Below are 22,264 nucleotides of genomic sequence, written 5' to 3'. Positions count from 1 at the left end.
CGTGGCCTTGTTGAATACCTGCCGAAGTCTGTGGTAGCATTTGGGGACATTGGAGAGGTCAGGGGCCGAATCGGTGGGCACCGAACTGGGGGGCAATGTGGCAGAATGCAAACAGGTCTGGTGGCAGTCCTCTCCCCACTCCTTGATTGTCCCGGTCATCCAGTCGAGGTGAGGGTTATGGCGGCGGAGCCATGGGTAGCCCAGGATAAGAGGTTGGTTTGGGGAGCGGAGCAGGTGAAAGCAGAGACTCTCCTGGTGGTTACCCGACAGGATCATTGAGATGGGGGCGGTGATGCTGGTGACTGTACCAAGGAGATGGCCATCTAGAGCACGGACTGTGATAGGAGAGGGCAGATGATGGGTCTCCGGACCCAACTGATGGGCCAGTTCAGGGTCCATAATGTTGGCTTCGGCACCAGAGTCCACCAGGGCAGCCAAAGTGTGGGTGGTTCGGGAGAAGAGGAGACAGACTTGAAAAAGAGGCTTACAGCCGGTGGAGGAAAGGGTGTTCATCGAGCTCAGCCGGACCCCTCCTACGTCCGGTGAGCTCCGGCTTTTGCTGGACAGGTGGCGACACGATGGCCCTCACTCCCGCAGTACAGGCAGAGGTTGGACGAGAAGCGGCGCTGGCGCTCTGCTGCAGTGAGGGAGGCACGACCAATCTCCATGGGTTCGGGCTGGTTCTGGGGAGCAGCTGAGGTGGGGGGCAGACCAGAAGAATCACTCAGAGTGCGGACAGAGGGCTGGATGAAGCGTCCCTTCTCCTGGATCCGGCGGTCGATCCGAACAGCAAGACTGATGGCCTCATCGAGTGTCGGGGGTTGATCGTGCGAGACGAGTTCATCGTTCATGTAGTCTGCCAGGCTGTGAAGGAAGGCATCCACCTGTGCGGCCTCATTCCAGGAGCTGCGCCTTGCCAGGGTGCGGAAATCGATGGAATAGTCCGACACTGTCTGGTTCCCCTGGCGAATGGTCATCAGAGCCCTGGATGCCTCCGAAGTTGATGAGCCCAGGTCGAACACCTTCAACATCTCCTCAGAAAAGGCATCGAAAGAAGCGCAGGCTGGTGTCTGCCGGTCAAACTCAGCGGTTCCCCACAGCTGAGCCCGACCTGTCAGGTGTGTAATGGTGTACCCCACTCTAGCCCCCTCTGTGGCGAAGGTTCTGGGCTGTAGTGAAAACTGGAGCCGGCAGCTGGTCAAGAACGCCCTCACTTGGCCAGGGTCACCGTCAAAGCGTTCGGGGTTGCCAATCTTCGGCTCTGGGGCACCGGGAGCTTGAAGTGGGGACACCGGAACTGGAGCGTTGGGGTCTGGAGCGGTGCTGGGATGCAGAGAGTAGAGGTGGTGCAGATGGAGCAGGGACAGACGGAGAAGTCAGGTGGGTAAGCATTTGCAATACCTGGGCTAGCTGTCCTTGCTGCTGCTGGATCTGCTGTCGCTGCTGGTGACCAAGCTGAATCAGCGATGAAATGTCTCCAGATATTCGTTGCATCTCTCCCTCTGCATGTTCCAGTCGCTGCATGGCAATTGGTGACTCAGGGTCGGAGGTTTCCATACTGGATGTGTCATGCGCTGGGTCCATGCTGGTCAGACCGTACTGTCAGAACCAGACAGAGGAGGACCACAAATGCGTCACGTTTAAACAGTTTATTTATAATTGCTTCCCATTTCTTCGCTTTAGCAGGTCCCGTAATTCCACTGCTGACACTGCTAAAAAAGACAGATTTTCCTTTTTGGATCTCTGAAAGCAGAACTTCCATCTCAGAGCCCGTAAAGTTGTTCTTTTTGCGCCTTGATGCCATTCTCATGACTCAACACTCAACACTTCCTGGCACAGGAGCGAGGAAGCACTGCCTTATATGGTATCATTTAGGGCGTGGAGTATGCAAATCTACTATCCTCGTGCACGTGAACTTAGATACGTACGAGTGGGATTCATCCTTTACGCAGGTCGTTTACACACTTTTTCTGAAGTTAAGAGCGTTTGTTGAATCTGATATGGCGTGTTCGTACGAGACCTTCTTACGAAAAAAGTACTAGAAATTTTGAATAAAAATACGAAAATGTTCTTGCATGATGCCCAATGTGCGACTGCTTAGAGCAAGTCAAAAAGTGGATGAACCAAAATTTCCTTCAGTTAAATAAAGAAAAAACTGAGGTCATTGTGTTTGGCAACAAAGAGCAGAGGTTTGCTGTCAGTAAACATCTTGAGTCACTGTCCCTAGAAACTAAAGACCAAGTCCGGAACCTCGTCGTGCTGATAGACTCAGACCTGACCTTCAACAATCGTATAAAATCAGTCACCAAATCAGCCTTTTATCAACTTAAGAACATATCCAGAATTAAGGATTTCATGTCCCAAACAGATCAGGAGAAGCTGATTCATGCTTTCATCTCCAACAGACTTGACTACTGTAACGGTCTTCTGACTGGACTCCCCAAAAGAGTCTCAAACAGCTGCAGCTCATTCAGAACGCTGCAACCCGAGTTTTAACCAGAACAAAGAGATCAGATCAGTTCTCAAGTCTTTACATTGGCTCCCGGTCAGATACAGAATAGATTTTAAAGTTCTGCTACTCGTCTACAAATCACGGAATGGTTTAGGTCCAGAATACATGAATGACATGCTAGTAGAGTATAAACCCTGTAGAGCTCTGAGATCTACTGACTCAGGTCAGATAGTGGAGGTCAGAGTCCAAACTAGACACAGTGAAGCAGCTTTTAGCTATTATGCTGCATACAACTGGAACAAACTACCAGCAGAACTGAAATCAGCCCCAATTGTAAGCACTTTTAAATCCAGGTTAAAAACATTTCTCTTTCGGTGTGCTTATGGTTGAGTTTATATTTTTCTTTTTCCCCTCTTCTTTGATCGCTTTTAACTGTGTTTTTAATTTTTATTCTATTTTTTTCTCTTTCAATTGCTTGTTTTTCTTTTAAATGCCTTGTCTTTATGTAAAGCACATTGAGTTGCCTGTGGTATGAAATGTGCTATATAAATAAAGATGCCTTGCCTTGCCTTGCCTTGCCTTGCCTTGCCTTGCCTTGCCTTGCCTTGCCTTGCCTTGCCTTGCCTTGCACCTCACCACTGACCAGAAATGTCTGACAAACTTACAGGCAGAACGACTTATTGGAAGAAGACACTAACATGCATGGACTGTGGCCTGTACAAAGTTGAGGCATACCAGGATGGAAAAAAAGTTCTTGGCATATGTAATGTTTACTTATAAAAGCAGGGACACTTGACTTGACAGTGCCAACTTGAAGCAAACCAGATATCTTTTTCTTCTTTTTTTTTTTTTTTTTTTCTCCAAAAGGAATGAATCACTAGTATCTCCAGACTCAGTTCGTGGGATTGACCTTATGATCACCTGACAGCCATTGTCAAAAATCGCCACCAGTCACTGGCATATTCGATTTTCCTCTTACCTGCTCAGGAAATGGCCTTGCTATTAAGTACAGATTGCTATGATAAAAGGGGACCGGAGGGTGTGTTCCAACTATAGGGGGATCACACTCCTCAGCCTCCCTGGTAAGGTCTATTCGGGGGTACTGGAGAGGAGGATCCGCCGCATAATCGGATCTCGGATTCAGGAGGTGCAGTGTGGTTTTCGTCCTGGCCGTGGAACAGTAGACCAGCTCTATACCCTCAGCAGGATCCTGGAGGGTGCATGGGAGTTCGCCCAACATACATGTGTTTTGTGGACTTGGAGAAGGCGTCCGACCGTGTCCCTCGGGGACTCTTGTCGGGGGTGCTCCGGGAGTATGGAGTGCCGGACCCCTTGATATGGGCTGTTCGGTCTCTGTATGACCGGTGTCAGAGTTTGGTCCGTATTTCTGGCAGTAAGTCGGACATGTTTCCTGTGAGGGTTGGACTCCGTCAGGGCTGCCCTTTGTCACCGATTCTGTTCATAATTTTAATGGACAGAATTTCTAGGCGCAGCCAGAGCTTTGAGGGGGTCCGTTTTGGCGACCTCAGAATCGGGTCTCTGCTCTTTGCGGAGGATGTGGTTCTGTTTGCGTCGTCGGGCCGTGACCTTCAGCTCTCACTGGAGCGGTTCACAGCTGAGTGTGAAGCGGCTGGGATGAGAATCAGCGCCTCCAAATCCGAGACCATGGTCCTCGGCCGGAAAAAGGTGGAATGCCCTCTCCGGGTCGGGAATGAGATCCATCCCCAAGTGCAGGAGTTCAAGTATCTCGGGGTCTTGTTCACAAGTGAGGGACGAATGGAGCAGGAGATTGACAGGCGGATTGGTACGGCGTCTGCAGTGATGCGGGCTCTGCACCGGCCCGTCGTGGTGAAAGAGGAGCTGAGCCAGAAGGCGAAGCTCTCGATTTACCGGTCAATCTATGTTCCTACCCTCACCTATGGTCACGAGCTGTGGGTAGTGGCGGAAAGAATGAGATCGCGAATACAAGTTGCCGAAATGAGTTTCCTCCGCAGGGTGTCTGGGGTCTCCCTTAGAGATAGGGTGAGAAGCTCGGTCATCCGGGAGGGGATCAGAGTAGAACCGCTGCTCCTCCGCATCGAGTGGAAGATGAGATGGCTCGGGCATCTGGTTAGGATGCCTCCTGGACGCCTCCCTGGTGAGGTGTCCCGGGCCCGTCCCACTGGGAGGAGACCCCGGGGAAGACCCAGGACACGTTGGAGAGACTATGTTTCTCGGCTGGCCTGGGAACGCCTCGGGGTCCCCCCAGAAGAGCTGGAGGAAGTGGCTGGGGACAGGGACGTCTGGGTTTCTCTGCTTAAGCTGCTGCCCCCGTGACCCGATCCCCGGAGAAGCGGAAGATGATGGATGGATGGATGGATGCTATGAAGTGAGGAGTCCAGTCTTCACATAACCCCTTAAGGTGAATGACTGCATAGTAAGATAAAAGGTAGAAATAGAGCAGACTTGCAGTCTGTTTTTTTTTCTGTTTCGAGCAGAGGGCAGGTCAAGTCGAGGCATTATGAGTGTTGTTTTCTTATTATTTTAATAACATCCACACAATGTGCTGTTCAAAAGTCTTGAACCATCACTTTGTTTATGTATTACCAGGTTCAGTAAATGTTGAATCGTGCACTGATAAATAGAAGTTTATCTTAAAAGGCAAAAACAGAGTTTGTGCAAAACTGACAAGCTTGAAAGTCAACATTTGATATGACCATCTTTGTTCTTCAATACAGCCTAAATTATTTTAGGGTTGTTTTATACCCACAGAAGTATCTGTCTACCATACTCTGAGCCACGCAGGCTCTGGAGATGATAATGATCAAATGACGATTGGTTGAAAGTTATCTTGAGCCTGCAGGGGCCAACAACAGCTGATTTCATATAGAAAGAGGTTGAAGCACCAAAAACCATGTGTAGCACCCCACCACAAAGCAGGTCTTTCTCAAATTAGGGACCGAGCAGTGAAACTGCAAGGACGGCCATTTTGGATGGAAAGTGCGTTTTCGTTAGCCTGGGTGCCAGCCGAACTTAGCCCTGCCCATAAAAGTTTTGGTCGGGAAGTTCGGTCTGGCTCTGCTCAGTTGGGAAATCATTATGCCCGACCAAGAATCGGTCGACCCAATCAGATTGCCAGGGCGGGCTTTATACGATGATGGACAGATGATCAACAGGGACATTATCGACACTAAAGAGCTGAACATGGCTGCTGCTGGAGAGCAAGGGTGTGTAGATTCTGCCATCGAGTCTGTTCTACAGGATCTCCACATTGCATTCATTTTGAAAGACGAACAGAGGAACGCGATAAAGGCTTTTATCGATAGAAAAGATAGAAGAGAGTTTTTGCCGTCTTTCCTACAACAAGTGTGTGTTGCTTAATCTACGTCACATACTACGCTGCTCTGATTGGTTGTAGGTCTATCCAATTGAGCAAAGAGGCATTTTTTCTCCTGGTTCGGTTGAAACACGCCCCACACTCAAATCCCTATTGAGCGGTATCAGACTCACATTCTGACTAGAATCGTGAGTATGACGTAGTCAGGCTACGTTTTCGTGCCATTTTTGCCCGATTCCGCGCCTTGCATATGATCGAACTTGTCCTACAGATTTAATGCTACAGACTTCAAACTTGGCCATGTTACTCTTAAGACATGGGGGGAAAAAATCATGGAGAAACTTTTCCAAACTCTAAACAATGTGGGCGTGGCCAGGCGGTGAAAATCGTGTGATGGCGTTTGTTATTTGAAAGCCTTATCATCATCGCAAAGTCATGAAACTTGGCACACACGTCCACCCTGTCGACCTCGTATGTATGTAAAGGGTATCGTGTGTGGGTGGAGCAAAATGGCTCAGTGGCGCCCCCTAGAAATTTTCAAAAACTCCTCCGCATTGGGGTTATTATGTGCTTGTATGTACGCAGAGGGTATCGTGCGTGTGGGCAGAGCTGCGCGACTACGATGTCCAACGCTTTCCAACACTTGTCTGGTCCTCCAGTAGATAGATCAACTCTAAGGTACTGTGCCATGCCTTTGCTGGAATTTATCCTATTTCCTACAAACATCACTTCGGGGTGCTGCTCATCTACTGGGGATTTATCCATTAATTTTAGGTGCCTTTTTTCAGCTCAAATAATTCTTAAGTCAGTGCTAAGTGGCTTAACAAACAAGAAAAGACACATTCCTTTGAAAATTGTCAGGTACAAGGACTGGACTTGAAATGTCTGAAAAAGCAGCCTATTTCCAAAGGAAACTTTGAAAAATCCTCAGAAAGCCTGAAGGACTATTGCTCAAGCCTACTTTGAAAATCCATCCATTTTCTATATGGATGGATAAACCAACTCAAGGTCGCATGGGGGCTGGAGCTTATCCCAGCTGTCATTAGGCTAGAAGCAGAGGGTACACCCTGGACAGGTCGCCAGTCCCATCACAGGGCCGCACAGAGACCAACGAGACAAACAACCATGCATGCTCACACTCACTCCTAGGTTCAATTTAGAGACACCAATTTTCCTAATATGCATGTTTTTTGGCAGTGGGAGGAAGCTGGAGTACCCAGAGAGAACCCACGCATACACGGGGAGAACATGCAAACTCCACAAAGAAAGGTCCCAGTCGGGATTCAAACCGAGAACTTGCTGTGAGATGGCGATGCTAACCACCACACCACCGTGCATGTCCAAGTCTGGCTCCTTGAAAGCAAATTGTAAAAAAATATAATGGGTAGCTGAAGACCTTTTCACATTAACACAAACTGTTCTGTAGATTGATGTATGTGATAATATTCATTTCAAGTTAATTTATTATCATGTGCTCAGGACAGATCACTAAAAACATGCATTCGGGCATAATCCTCAACTGAAGCTCAGATTTTAGCTCCTAGAAGTGATTATAGGCGGTACTATTTGCTGATCTGTCAGCATACTAGTAGTACTAGTACTAAGAAATACTATTTACATCTGTCTACATATTCAAAACTGCTCAGTTAATTATTTATATCACCAAATTACAACCGTCATTTTGGAACTTTTTATTGTAAGGCCAAGACCTCATAACACTATAGAAAGTAACCCCTTTGAGCATTCACACATGCAGTTGAATGTTTGCAAAGAGATTTTATTTCCAAGGTAACCCTACAATCTCTCTCTCTCTCTCTCTCTCTCTTTCTCTTTCTCTTTCTCTTTCTTTCACAGAAAACACAAATGCACACACACCCCCAAACAGAGTTTATACCGTGCTGAAAATGTTCTCTGGCCAACCCTGCGTATTATCTTTCACCTATCCCCCTGCTTGGAGCCACATGCATTAATCACACTCAAGGAAACACACACTTATAAATGTAGAATAATTATTCAAATAGATTTCTTTGGAACTTTGTTCAACAATTTCACAAAGTGAATAAGGAAGAAAACGAGGTGCTGAGGAGATTAGCAACAAATCTCTGACAACTAACTAATCACAGCCAATGTTATGGCATAAGCAAGCCTGTTGTCCAAATGGCTGATAGTTGCATTGCTGCAAATGTAATTAAGTACATGTAATGTGCAGAATGCTATCATGTCATACATTCTATGGTTTTGGGGAATGAATGAAGCTGTGATCAGTTTTACCACTGGAGGTAAAATGATAAAGCCAAGCAGTTCTTTGAAAGTAACTTTAGTTCTAACATTTTGGGACTCCTAAAGCAGAAGCCCTCTTTTCCTTTGTCAGAATCTGTGACCTAGAAATATGGGCCAGCCTGGTTTATGCACAGTTTCATCCAAACTTTCAGCTCTCTGTATATATGACAGTTATTAATGCTTTGTCAACGGCACTGTTTCCACTTATGTGTTGTGTCCTTGATCAGTCTGTACCTGTGTTCTCTGCTCTTTTTATCCAAGGATTGATTGATTTTCTTTTTTGTACCCTTCTTGTTTTCCACCTGCAGGGTGTAGGTCTAGATAGACAACACAAGTGCAACACAACACACAACCACAGACAACACAGCATACTAACATCACAGATCACAGTTCACATACACAAAACAAGGAATGAACAAAAACTGTACCAGAAGAGGAGTGGGATGCTTTTCTTTTTTGTAACCTTCTTGTTTTCCACCTGCAGGGTGTAGGTCTGTCAGTTCATGGGCGGTTTCGAGTGGCCACTGAGAAGACACTGTTTGCCATGCCAGAGACTGCCATTGGTAAGACTATCCGTCTTGCTGTATTTTTGGAGTAAAGCATTTGATTGGATAGAAGGCTTCACCTTCACGCTCTGTGATATTCCAAAAGAACAGGTCAAAACCTCATTGTTTATTTATTTTTTATTCATCTGTGTTTGTGAAAGAAATGTAAATATTGGTGAAATAAGGGGTTAACAGCAACTTTTCTGGGATTTCAGGACACTGAAAAGGATTTCACTTAAAAACAAAGTAGTGTCTCAGCGTAGCCATTTTAGGGTACTTTCACTTGGCCAAAATGTTGAACAGGCATGTGTTCCACATGATCCTTGCCTCTTGACAAAAGATCTTTGGTTCAAGTTCTACTATTGGAGCACTTGAACATTCAAAATATGATTTTACTGACTTTTAGTCTTGTTGTGTCATCTTATCATTGAAATGGTTCCAAGAAAGTTATTAGTTTGGAAAAAAATAAGAAATTGTTAATTACTGAATATTTGTTAGACCAATTGTATTTGATGTATTTGGGTCTTCTTTTTTTCAGTTTCTAGCCTCTTTCACATATCAGTTGCACCTTATTGGCACAAAAAAGACATATTTGTTAACCCGCCACTGTTCCTCCTCGTAATTTACCCATGCCAAGCAGAGGATGCTCAGCCCTGTGTTGCTGTGCCCTTACACACATAAAGCTGGAATTTCTAAATCAGCTGAGCGATAAGGGCAATGAGTGGTGAGCTCCATGATGCCGGCTTGATTCAATTAAATTCAATTCATTTTTATTTATATAGCGCCAAATACAACAAATGTCATCTCAAGGCACTTAGATAATAGTCCAATTCAAGCCAATTGGAATTCAATTCATTGTAATCATAATTATTCATAAAATAATCCAATTCGTTCATATAGAGCCAATTCAAAAACAATTTCCTAGCTAAGGAAACCAACAGATTGCACTGAAAACTTTTTCTTTTTCGGTCCAATCTCCCGTCCTGAGCTTGCCTGAGGCGACTGTGGAGAGAAACGACTCCCTTTTAACAGGAAGAAACCTCTGGCAGAACCAGACTCAGGGAGGGTGGCCATCCGCCTCGACCAGCTGGGGTTTGAGAAGACAGAAAGGGGGAAGGGGGGGCGGCGGCACTGTAACACCATTCAAAGGATATCTGTTGGAACAGGGAAACACGAGTTAATGACCACAATAATGTCACATATACATAAAGAGAGTAAAGTGAGGAAAGGTGTGACAGATGAGGCCCCCCAGCAGTCTAGGCCTATAGCAGCTTAACTATGGGATGTTTCAGGATCACCTGAGCCATCCCTAACTATAAGCTTTATAAAAAAGGAAAGTTTTAAGCCTGGTCTTAAAAGTGGAAAGGGTGTCTGCTTCCCGGACATTTACTGGCAGCTTATTCCACAAGAGAGGGGCCTGATAACTGAAGGCTCTGTCTCCCATTCTACTTTTAGAAACTCTGGGAACCTCAAGTAAACCTGCAGTTTGGGAACGAAGTGCTCTGTTAGGAAAATATCTTATAATGAGATCTTTAAGATATGATGGAGCTCGGTCATTAAGAGCTTTATATGTAAGGAGAAGAATCTTAAATTCTATTCTGAATTTAACAGGGAGCCAATGAAGAGAAGCTAAAACTGGAGAAATATGATCTCTCCTGTTAGTTCTCATCAGAACTCTGGCTGCAGCATTTTGGATCAACTGAAAGCTTTTCAGAGAATATGTGGGACAGCCCAATAATAAAGAATTACAGTAGTCCAATCTTGAAGTAACAAATGCATGGACTAGTTTTTCTGCATCACTCTGAGACAAGATGTTCCTGATTTTAACAATATTACGAAGATGAAAGAAGGCAGTCCTAGAAACCTGTTTTATATGCGAGTCAAATGATCAATTCTGGTCAAAAATAATTCCAAGGTTCCTCACTGTAGAACTAGAAGCCAAGGAAATACCATCTAGAGTAACTATATAGCTAGACAATTTCTCCCTGAAACGCTCAGGTCCAAAGATAACGACTTCAGTTTTGTCTGAATTTAGAAGCAGACAGTTCTGAGTCATCCAGGTCTTTATGTCTTTCAGACATGCTTGTAATCTGACCAACCTATTGGGTTCACCTGGTTTTATAGATAAGTACAACTGGGAATCATCAGCATAGCAATGGAAATTTATGCCATGCTGTCTAATAATGTTACCTAATGGAAGCATGTATAAAGTGAAAAGAATCGGTCCAAGCACAGAACCCTGAGGAACTCCATGACTTACTCTGGTGTGTGAGGAAGATTCTTCATTTACAAGAACAAACTGAAATCTATCAGATAAATATGACTTAAACCAGCCTAATGCAGTTCCTTTAATCCCAATAACATGTTCAAGTCTCTGTAATAAGATACTGTGATCGACCGTATCAAATGCAGCACTGAGATCCAACAGGACAAGCACAGACACAAGTCCGCTATCAGAGGCTAAGAGGAGATCATTGGTAACTTTCACCAGTGCTGTTTCTGTGCTATGATGCACTCTGAATCCTGACTGAAACTCTTCAAACAGATTATTTCTGTGTAAATGATCACAAAGCTGAGCTGCAACTATTTTTTCAAGAACTTTAGACATAAAAGGGAGATTGGATATAGGTCTATAATGAGCCAACACCTCTGAATCAAGAGTAGGTTTTTTAAGTAAAGGTTTAATTACAGCAACCTTAAACGTCCGAGGTACATATCCTGTCAACAAAGACAGATTGATCAAATCCAATATGGAATTGTCAATTAATGGGAAAACCTCCTTGAACAGTCTGGTTAGGATTGGGTCTAAAACACAAGTTGATGGTTTAGAAGAGACTATTGCTGTTGTTAGTTCAGAGTGATCAACTGGGCAGAAGCCGTCTAAATACAAATCAGGTTCTAAAGATACCTCTAAAGCTGCTGTACTTGATGATACATCACTGATAATAGTGGGAAGGACTCCATCAATCTTCTCTCTGATAGAAACTATTTTATTGATAAAGAAGCTCATGAAATCATCACTGCTGAGAGTTAAAGGAGTACCTGGCTCAACAGAGCTCGGACTCTTAGTCAGACTGGCTACAGTGCTGAAAAGAAACCTGGGATTGTTCTTATTCTCTTCTATCAATGATGAATAATAAGCAGTTCTAGCTTTACGAAGGGCTTTCTTATACGTTATTAAACTATCTTTCCAGACTAATTGAGACTCTTCTAAATTAGAGGAACGCCACTACACCCACTACACTAAGTCACCCACTACAATGACTTTATCTGTACTCAGCACTAACTGGGATAAAAACTCTGAGAATTCAGACAGAAACTCAGAATAAGGGCCAGGTGGACGATACACAACAACAAACACAAGAGGTTTCTGGGATTTCCACTTTGCGTGGGAAAAACTGAGAATCAGATATTCAAAAGAGCTCAAACTAATCTTGGGTCTGGGACTGATTAGTAACCCTGATCTGAAGATAGCTACCACTCCTCCTCCTCTGCCTGTGGTTCGAGGAACGTGAACATTTAAACAGTCAGAGGGAGTTGCTTCATTAATGCTAACATGATCCTCCTGCTGCAGCCAGGTTTCTGTAAGACAAAATATATCAATATGATGATCACAAATCAACTCATTCACTAACAGAGACTTCGAAAGGAGAGATCTGATATTCAGCAAACCACATTTAATACTTTGATGTTTTTGTTCAGTTAAAGTTTTTGTTTTAATAATTTTTTTTGCACAAGAGGATTTGCTCCTTTTGTGTTAATTGATTGGGTGGGTAGCAGCAGGTGGGAAGCTGCAGAGAAGTGTGTAAGACTACAACTCTGCATCCTGGTCTGAGCCCTGGGTTGTCATGTTTTAGGGTGGCAAATAAATTCGTCCATATTTCTAGAAATGAGAGCAGCTCCTTCCAAAGTGGGATGGATGCCGTCTCTCCTCATCAGACCAGGTTTTCTCCAGAAAGATTGCCAATTATCTATGTAGCCCACGTTGTTTGCTGGACACCTAGACAACCAGCGATTGTAGGACGACATGCGGCTATACATGTCATCACTGGTCAGATTTGGCAGGGGTCCAGAGAAAACTACGGAGTCCGACATTGTTTTGGCAAAATTACACACCGATGCAACATTAATTTTAGTGACCTCCGATTGGCGTAACCGGGTGTCATTAACGCCGACGTGAATAACTATTTTACCGTATTTACGTTTATCCTTAGCCAGCAGTTTTAAATAGGATTCTATGTCGCCCGCTCTGGCCCCTGGAATGCATTTGACTATGGCCGCTGGTGTCTCTAATGCCACGTTTCTGACTATAGAGCTGCCAATTACCAGGGTTTTGTCCTCAGCGGGTGTGTCGCTGAGTGGGGAAAATCTGTTAGAAGCGTGGACAGGTCGATGGTGAACAACGGGCTTGACTTTAGAGCTATGCCTCTTCCTGACAGTCACCCAGCCACGTTGTAATCCTGGCTGCTCAGGTTCTGCTAGGGGGAGGCTAATTGAGCTAGCTACGCTGGGTGGCTCCACACTGGCTAAAGGGACCTGGCTCGCTATCGGTTGATTTTCAACAGTGCAGAACCTCGCCTCCAAAACTACAAAAAGACTACATTTGTTATATGTACCATTATCGCTAAAGGAGGCAGAGGAGTAACTAAACATCTGACACACGGAGCAGGTGAAAGCAGGAGATGGAGGGAGAGAACTGGTAGCCATGCTACGCTAGATAACCAGACACACCACTAAAAAGTGAGAATAAAGATTAAAGATCTGTAGGAGTGTGTTAGAACAGAACGATAAGCTATAGAGTTTAACTATGCAAAATTGTGTAAGTTATAGATAGAAATAAAGTGATTATCAGTATTCCAAGCGGAGCAAGAAATTCCACAGTGCACAAGCAAGGTAACAGGAAGTGATGCAATACGTCTTACCGCAAAGCAAAGCGTCACAGCGTCACAATTGACACTTGACTAACTCTCATGTGTTGGTCTCTTACCTCTGTCACACTACTGAAATTCAAAATTCAAGAAAGTGTTTCATTTGGTGCAAAATCTGTCTATATCCCCATCTCTATATGATTATTCAACGTAATATCAACGTTGACTGTTTTCCTTTTTTTTCCCCATCGTTGGACCAGATTCTGGTTTAAGACAGATTAAATAAAGACACTCAAACATTAACATTTGATCTCATGGCAACATTAAATCCGTTTTTAGATGTCACAGAATGGTTCAAGATAATTTACATCTTCTCGTAAGAATGTGATCTTATGTATTTTGTTGTATGTATTTGATTGAACATTAAAACATATAGTAATCCTAGATCCCCTGCTTAATTGGAACAAATGACATTTGTTTTTCTGTCAGCAAGATCATGCAAAAACTACCAAACCACAGTTAGAACCATCCATCCATCCATCCATTATCTTCCGCTGGTCCGGGGATCGGGTCGCGGGGGCAGCAGCTTGAGCAAAGAGACCCAGACGTCCCTGTCCCCGGCCACTTCCTCCAGCTCTTCTGGGGGGACCCCGAGGCGTTCCCAGGCCAGCCGAGAGACATAGTCTCTCCAACGTGTCCTGGGTCTTCCCCGGGGCCTCCTCCCAGTGGGACGGGCCCGGAACACCTCACCGGGGAGGCGTCCAGGAGGCATTCTCACCAGATGCCCGAGCCACCTCATCTGACTCCTCTCGATGCGGAGGAGGAGCGGTTCTACTCCGAGCCCCTCCCGGATGACCGAGCTTCTCACCCTATCTCTAAGGGAGAGCCCAGACACCCTGCGGAGGAAACTCATTTCGGCCGCTTGTATTCGCGATCTCGTTCTTTCGGTCACTACCCACAGCTCGTGACCATAGGTGAGGGTAGGAACATAGATTGACCGGTAAATCGAGAGCTTCGCCTTCTGGCTCAGCTCCTTCTTCACCACGACGGGCCGGTGCAGAGCCCGCATCACTGCAGACGCCGCACCAATCCGTCTGTCAATCTCCTGTTCCATTCGTCCCTCACTCGTGAACAAGACCCCGAGATACTTGAACTCCTCCACTTGGGGAAGGATCTCATTCCCGACCCGAAGAGAGCATTCCACCCTTTTCCGGCTGAAGACCATGGTCTCAGATTTGGAGGTGCTGATGGTCATCCCAGCCGCTTCACACTCGGCTGCGAACCGCTCCAGTGAGAGCTGAAGGTCACGGCCTGACGACGCCAACAGAACCAAATCGTCCGCAAAAAGCAGAGACCCGATTCTGAGGTCGCCAAACCGGACCCCCTCAACGCCCTGGCTGCGCCTAGAAATTCTGTCCATAAAAATTATGAACAGAATCGGTGACAAAGGGCAGCCCTGACGGAGTCCAACCCTCACAGGAAACATGTCCGACTTACTGCCGGCAATGCGGACCAAACTCTGACACCGGTCATACAGAGACCGAACAGCCCATATCAAGGAGTCCGGCACTCCATACTCCCGGAGCACCCCCCACAAGAGTCCCCGAGGGACACGGTCGAACGCCTTCTCCAAGTCCACAAAACACATGTAGACCGGTTGGGCGAACTCCCATGCACCCTCCAGGATCCTGCGGAGGGTATAGAGCTGGTCCACTGTTCCACGGCCAGGACGAAAACCACACTGCACCTCCTGAATCCGAGATTCGACTATCCGGCGGATCCTCCTCTCCAGTACCCCCGAAAAGACCTTACCAGGGAGGCTGAGGAGTGTGATCCCCCTATAGTTGGAACACACCCTCCGGTCCCCCTTTTTAAAGAGGGGGACCACCACCCCGATCTGCCAGTCCAGAGGTACTGCCCCCGATGTCCACGCGATGCTGCAGAGGCGTGTCAACCAAGACAGCCCCACAACATCCAGAGCCTTGAGGAACTCAGGACGGACCTCATCCACCCCCGGGGCCTTGCCACCGAGGAGTTTTTTGACCACCTCGGCAACCTCAGCCCCAGAAATGGGAGGTCCCACGTCCGAGCTCCCCAACTCTGCTTCCTCATCGGAAGGCGTGTCGGTAGGATTGAGGAGGCCCTCGAAGTACTCCCCCCACCGACTCACGACGTCCCTAGTTGAAGTCAGCAGAGCCCCGCCCTCACCATACACGGTGTTGACGATGCACCGCTTCCCCCCCCTGAGCCGCCGGATGGTGGACCAGAATCTCCTCGAGGCCGTCCGGAAATCGTTCTCCATGGCCTCCCCGAACTCCTCCCAAGCCCGAGTTTTTGCCTCAGCAACCGCCGAGGCTGCGTTCCGCTTGGCCTGTCGGTACCCATCAGCTGCTTCCAGAGTCCCACTGGCCAAAAAGGCCCGATAGGACTCCTTCTTCAGCTTGACGGCCTCCCTCACCACTGGGGTCCACCAGCGGGTTCGGGGATTGCCGCCACGACAGGCACCGACCACCTTGTGGCCACAGCTCCGGTCGGCCGCCTCAACAATGGAGGCACGGAACATGGCCCATTCGGGCTCAATGTCCCCCACCTCCCCCGGGACATGGTTGAAGCTCTGCCGGAGGTGGGAGTTGAAACTCCTCCTTACAGGGGATTCCGCCAGCCGTTCCCAGCAGACCCTCACAATACGTTTGGGCCTGCCAGGTCTGACCGGCTTCCTCCCCCACCAGCGGAGCCAACTCACCACCAGGTGGTGATCAGTTGACAGCTCCGCCCCTCTCTTCACCCGAGTGTCCAGGACATACGGCCGCAAGTCCGATGATACGACTACAAAGTCGATCATCGAGCTGCGGCCTAGGGTGTCCTGGTGCCAAGTGCACATATGGACACCCTTATGCCTGAACATGGTGTTCGTTATGGACAATCCGTGACGAGCACAGAAGTCCAACAACAAAACACCACTCTGATTCAGATCGGGGGGGCCGTTCCTCCCAATCACGCCCCTCCAGGTCTCACTGTCATTGCCCACGTGAGCATTGAAGTCCCCCAGCAGGACGAGGGAGTCTCCCGGAGGAGCACTCTCTAGTGCCTCCTCCAGGGACTCCAAAAAGGGTGGGTACTCTGAACTGCCGTTCGGTGCATAAGCACAAACAACAGTCAGGACCCGTCCCCCCACCCTAAGGCGGAGGGAGGCTACCCTCTCGCCTACCGGGGTAAACCCCAATGTACAGGCGCACAGCCGGGGGGCGATAAGTATGCCCACACCTGCTTTACGCCTCTCACCGCGGGCAACTCCAGAGTGGAAGAGAGTCCAACCCCTCTCGAGGAGGCTGGTTCCGGAGCCCAAGCCATGCGTCGAGGTGAGTCCGACTATATCTAGCCGGAACCGCTCAGCCTCGCGCACCAGCTCAGGCTCCTTCCCCAGCAGAGAGGTGACGTTCCACGTCCCAAGAGCCAGCTTCAGTAGCCGAGGATCAGACCGCCAAGGTCCCCGCCTTCGGCTGCCGCCCAGCTCACATTGCACCCGACCCCCATGGCCCCTCCCACGGGTGGTGAGCCCGTAGGAAGGGGGACCCGTGTCGTTTCTTCGGGCTGTGCCCGACCGAGCCCCACGGGCACAGACCCGGCCACCAGGCGCTCGCCGGCGGGCCCCACCCCTGGGCCTGGCTCCAGGGGGAGGCCCCGGTGACCCGCGTCCGGGCAAGGGAACACGGTGTCCATAAATATTTTTAGGGTAGAGAAATATTGGTGCTGAAACAGATCAAAAATGCAAAATAGCCTGAAATGTTTTGCAGATGCTCTGTGCACCTCAAATCAATAAAAATGAATTATTAATACCCAGTAATAAAAAAAATAATAAACTAACAATATCTTTGCATTTTAAAGAATACAGTCTAGTGCAGGGGTCTTCAACGTTTTTCAGGCCAGGGACCCCCAAACTGATGGAGAGTTGGAGCAGGGACCCCCCTACTATTTATATGGCATACAATTGTGTTTTATATTTAACGGGGCCTAGTGCCGTGTATAAACATAGCTACTCTGTTATTGTACATTCAATACTAAGCTATTCAAATAATACACAGGTTAATATATTCATGTTTTTATTTTAAACATGTGCAAGGTACAAGGTGGCCGTGCCACTGCCATTTATAAACATCTTGCATACAACACTGAGCTATTCAAATAATCCACAGATTTTAACTTTAAACATGCATGTAGATGGGACAATGAATCCTCAAAGCATCTGTGGATGGCACACGTTTGCACACAATTTGTGAGAAAAAACTGTTTGAAAAAAAAAAACAATTTTTTTTTTTTTAAATCGTCTAATCAACCAAAGATTTCGCGACCCCCCTGCAGTACCTCCGCGGACCCCCTGGGGGTCGCGGACCCCCTGTTGAAGACCTCTGGTCTAGTGCTTTTGATATTTTTATAAATGTTATAAGAAGCAGGTAACAGCAATATAGGTCCAAATAAAGCCATATCTACAGGACAGACAAATATCTTGTAGCATTGGGATGGCAGGTATCTAAATATATATTGTTTAAATTTATGTTTCATATCTCTCACTGACACACTTATTTTATACAGGTACACTGCTTCCAGGATGATGAGAGATATAAACACAGTGTGTCATTCAGAGGAGAAATGATTACCCAAGTGACTGTGCAAGAAAAGGTCTGGATTTTGTCGGTTTTTGTCAAGCTGTCTTCTCTCTGAAAACATAGTTAAAAAAAGAAAACTATAACCCCTCATTTGATTGGCTGCAAACCGTTGTGACTAGTCTGATTGCTGTAGCTTTTAAGTGGATTGTGCAAATGATATTATTTCGAGGAGTTAATCTGAAAATATTAAATTTTTCTAGAGAACAGATTTTTCCTGTCTCTTTCCTGTCCTGCACAATCTGATGTCATCATTAACTTACTGAAACGCTCACATTTGAGAGAAGTGCTCACATTTGAGAGAAGTGTTAATCCTTAAAACCTAAGTAGCCTTTAATGGTCTAAAGAAAGGAGAGAATAATATGCTTACACAGATCCTTAGACATGTGCTATTTGTGTACTCTAAGGAACACTTTTTTATATACATTACATAACACATCAGTGCTTGAATGGCTTGACTTCTTGTTTTATCATCAAAAACTCTTTGTTTTTGTTTTTTTTTTACTGTCTGAGCCAGTTCTTCAAGTGCACATGACCCCTACATTGACACTAAGCCATAGTCTGCTCTTTAGCTAATTGACACATGTAGACAGATGGCCTTCTTTTCAGGTGCTGAGGAGATTAGCAACAAATCTCTGACAACTAACTAATCACAGCCAATGTTATGGCATAAGCAAGCCTGTTGTCCAAATGGCTGTAGTTGCATTGCTGCAAATGTAATTAAGTACATGTAATGTGCAGAATGCTATCATGTCATACATTTATAACTATGGTTTTGGGGAATGAATGAAACTGTGATCAGTTAATGTTGTCTGTTCCATCTCAGCCAGTGTAATCACTTCATATTACTGGGTGAGGGATTCTGATGTGTTTCTCAAGCATCTCTGATGCTCATTTGATAGGCTCTTGAAAGACTGTGTGCCCAATCATAATCGGTTTGGAATCAGGTGACAAGTATGAGCTCTGTTGTTTCAGCATTTCTGTTTTTTCTGTTTATTTCATGTAAATCAGTTCATGTTCTGATAGATTATGTTCACTCAGGTGTAAATGTGAGGGTTGGAGATGGGGTTGACTTGCAGCTTTCAAGGATGCTTGCGTCATCGTTCATTTGACACAAACCCATGAAATCTCAGACAAAGAAACATGCATCAGACTCATTCTGATGCATTCTGGGCTCTGACTTTAAAAAGCAGTCTTCAGCTGATATGTAGTGATGTGTTGGATTTAGCTTCGGATGTCAGGCGGAGGGTTTGGAGGAAGATTATGTTGTAAGCGGACAGGAAATGAGGAGGGGGGGGGGCTCTTGTGGGTACGGTCTGATAGTTGTATGTGATTTTCTCAAAGACCAGACCACAATGAGAAGAGGGAGTAAATGGGATAGTAATGGAGATGTGCTGACTGAGGGTTGACTGTATTTGGGGGTGGAAATATTTCAAGAGATTTGTGTTCTCTGGGATTTTTCTGCAAGCCATGAATACTATTATCCATGGCTCTCTTTTTTTATTATTATTATTCCACACACGCATATAGAAATACTAGAAATACTAGAAACACTCTTCATCAACTGTAAACCGTTCTATTCGCCGCGGGAGTTTTCCTCGTTTGTTCTGGTCGGAGTCTACATCCCTCCTCAGGCCTGTGTTACTGAGGCGTTACAACACCTGGCCGACCAGATTAATAACGTGGAGAAAAAACACCCGGACTCTCTGCTCATTGTTTTGGGGGACTTTAACAGAGCAAACCTCAGCCACGAACTCCCAAAATATAAACAGCATATTAAGTGTCCCACCAGGGACACAAACACTCTGGACCACTGTTACACTGTTTTTAAGAACTCATATAACTCTGTCCCCCGTGCAGCCCTGGGACTCTCTGACCACTGCATGGTTCATCTTATCCCAACCTACAGGCAGAAGCTGAAATCTGCTAAGCCTGTGGTCAAGACGGTGAGGAGATGGACCAACAACGCCAAAGTGGAATTACAAGCCTACTTTGACTGCACTGATTGGAGTGTTTTTGAGACTGCACCCTCAGACCTGCATGAACTGACTGATACCGTGACATCTTACATCAGCTTTTGTGAGGACATGTGTGTGCCCACCAAAACCTTCCGCACATACAGCAACAACAAACCCTGGTTCACTGCAAAACTCAGGCAACTTCGTCAGGCCAAGGAGGAGGCCTACAGAAGTGGGGACAGAGTCCTGTACAACCAGGCCAGAAACACGCTGACAATGGAGGTGAAAGCAGCCAAGAGGAGCTACGCTGAAAAGATTAAAAACAGCCTTTCAGCCAACGATCCAGCGTCAGTGTGGAGAGGCCTGCAGTCCATCACCAACTACAGGAGACCATCCCCAAACACTGCAGCGAATCATCAACTGGCTGACGAGCTGAATGTGTTCTACTGCAGGTTTGACACATTCACACCTCTCCACCCCCCCCCCCATTGACATCACCTGCCACCTCTCCCCTCTGACCCCCCACCAGCACTCACGATCTGTGAAGAGGATGTTCTGTCAGTCTTTCACAGACAAAAGATCAGGAAGGCACCCGGCCCAGATGGTGTGTCACCTTCCTGCCTGAAGGTCTGCGCTGACCAACTGGCCCCCATCTTCACCCGGATCTTCAACAGATCCCTGGAGCTGTGCGAAGTCCCCTCATGCTTCAAACTCTCCACAATAATCCCGGTCCCCAAGAAACCCACCATCACAGGACTGAACGACTACAGGCCTGTTGCCCTCACATCTGTAGTCATGAAGTCCTTCGAGAGACTGGTGTTGGGGTACCTGAAGGACATTACAGACCCCCTGCTGGACCCCCTGCAGTTCGCCTACCGAGCGAACAGGTCAGCGGATGATGCCGTTAACATGGGACTGCACTACATCCTGCAACACCTCGACTCTGCAGGGACGTACGCCAGGATCCTGTTTGTCGACTTCAGTTCGGCGTTCAACACCATCGTCCCAGCCATCCTCCGCAACAAACTCACCCAGCTCACTGTGCCCTCCTCCACCTGTCAGTGGATTACAAACTTCCTGACTGACAGGAAGCAGCAGGTGAGGCTGAGGAGCATCACATCCAGCACCCGGACCATCAGCACAGGTGCCCCCCAGGGGTGTGTACTCTCCCCACTGCTCTTCTCCCTTTACACCAACGACTGCACCTCAAGAGACCCGTCTGTTAAACTCCTGAAGTTTGCAGATGACACAACAGTCATCGGCCTCATCCGGGACGGTGATGAGTCTGCATACAGACGGGAGGTTGAACGGCTGGTCTGCTGGTGTGGTCAGAACAATCTGGAGCTGAACACGCTAAAAACAGTGGAGATGACAGTGGACTTTAGGAGAAGCCCCCCCACTCTGCCACCCATCACCATCACCAACAACGCAGTGTCTGCTGTGGAATCCTTCAGGTTTCTGGGCCCCACAATCTCTCAGGACCTGAAGTGGGAGACCAACACAGTCACTACCATCAAAAAGGCACAGCAGAGGTTGTACTTCCTGCGGCAGCTCAGGAAGCTCAACCTACCTAAGGAGCTGCTGATCCAGTTTTACACCGCCATTGTTCAGTCTGTTCTCTGTTCATCCATCACCGTTTGGTTCGGATCAACCACCAAACAGGAAAAAAACAGACTGCAACGGACAATAAGGTCTGCAGAGAAGATTATTGGTGTCAGCCTGCCCTCCATCCAGGATCTATACCTGTCCAGAGTCAGGAAACGGGCAGGTTACATCTCTGCAGACCCATCACACCCTGGACACAAACTGTTTAAACTCCTCCCTTCTGCAAGGCGCTACAGAACTCTGTACGCCAAAACAACAAGACACAGGAACAGTTTCTTCCCTCAGGCTGTCTCTGTGTTAAACAGCTAAAACCGGACTTCAGTGTTTCATCCTTGCACCATGCACCAATTTGCACTTCTGATTTAATCTTGTTCTATGTCTATTTTTTTGTCTATTTTTTTGTAATTGTTGCACTAAAGAGAGTGAGGTGTAACCGGAGTCAAATTCCTCGTGTGTGTCCACATACCTGGCAATAAAAAGCGATTCTGATTCTGATTCTGATTCTGATTCTGATTCTGATATCTTTGTGTTAAGACTTGCTGGGAATTAGCACATTTGATTAGATTTGGTTTGGTCTCA

The 22,264-nt window shown here is 46.8% G+C and overlaps 1 protein-coding gene across 1 annotated transcript in view; it reads left to right on the top strand.

Annotated features, from left to right (window-relative positions):
- Window positions 1–22,264, top strand: part of hibch (3-hydroxyisobutyryl-CoA hydrolase) — a 55,404-nt gene that overhangs the window by 19,343 nt on the left and 13,797 nt on the right. The window contains exon 7 of the mRNA XM_075478989.1: window positions 8,533–8,611. Coding sequence (XP_075335104.1) covers window positions 8,533–8,611 — 79 coding nt within the window. The remainder of the gene's footprint in view (window positions 1–8,532; window positions 8,612–22,264) is intronic.

This window comes from Odontesthes bonariensis, chromosome 12, assembly GCF_027942865.1.
Source record: "Odontesthes bonariensis isolate fOdoBon6 chromosome 12, fOdoBon6.hap1, whole genome shotgun sequence".
Taxonomy (NCBI): Eukaryota; Metazoa; Chordata; class Actinopteri; order Atheriniformes; family Atherinopsidae; genus Odontesthes; species Odontesthes bonariensis.
The sequence above is the reverse complement of the archived record's forward strand: the minus strand, read 5'-3'. Positions and strand labels throughout refer to the sequence as shown.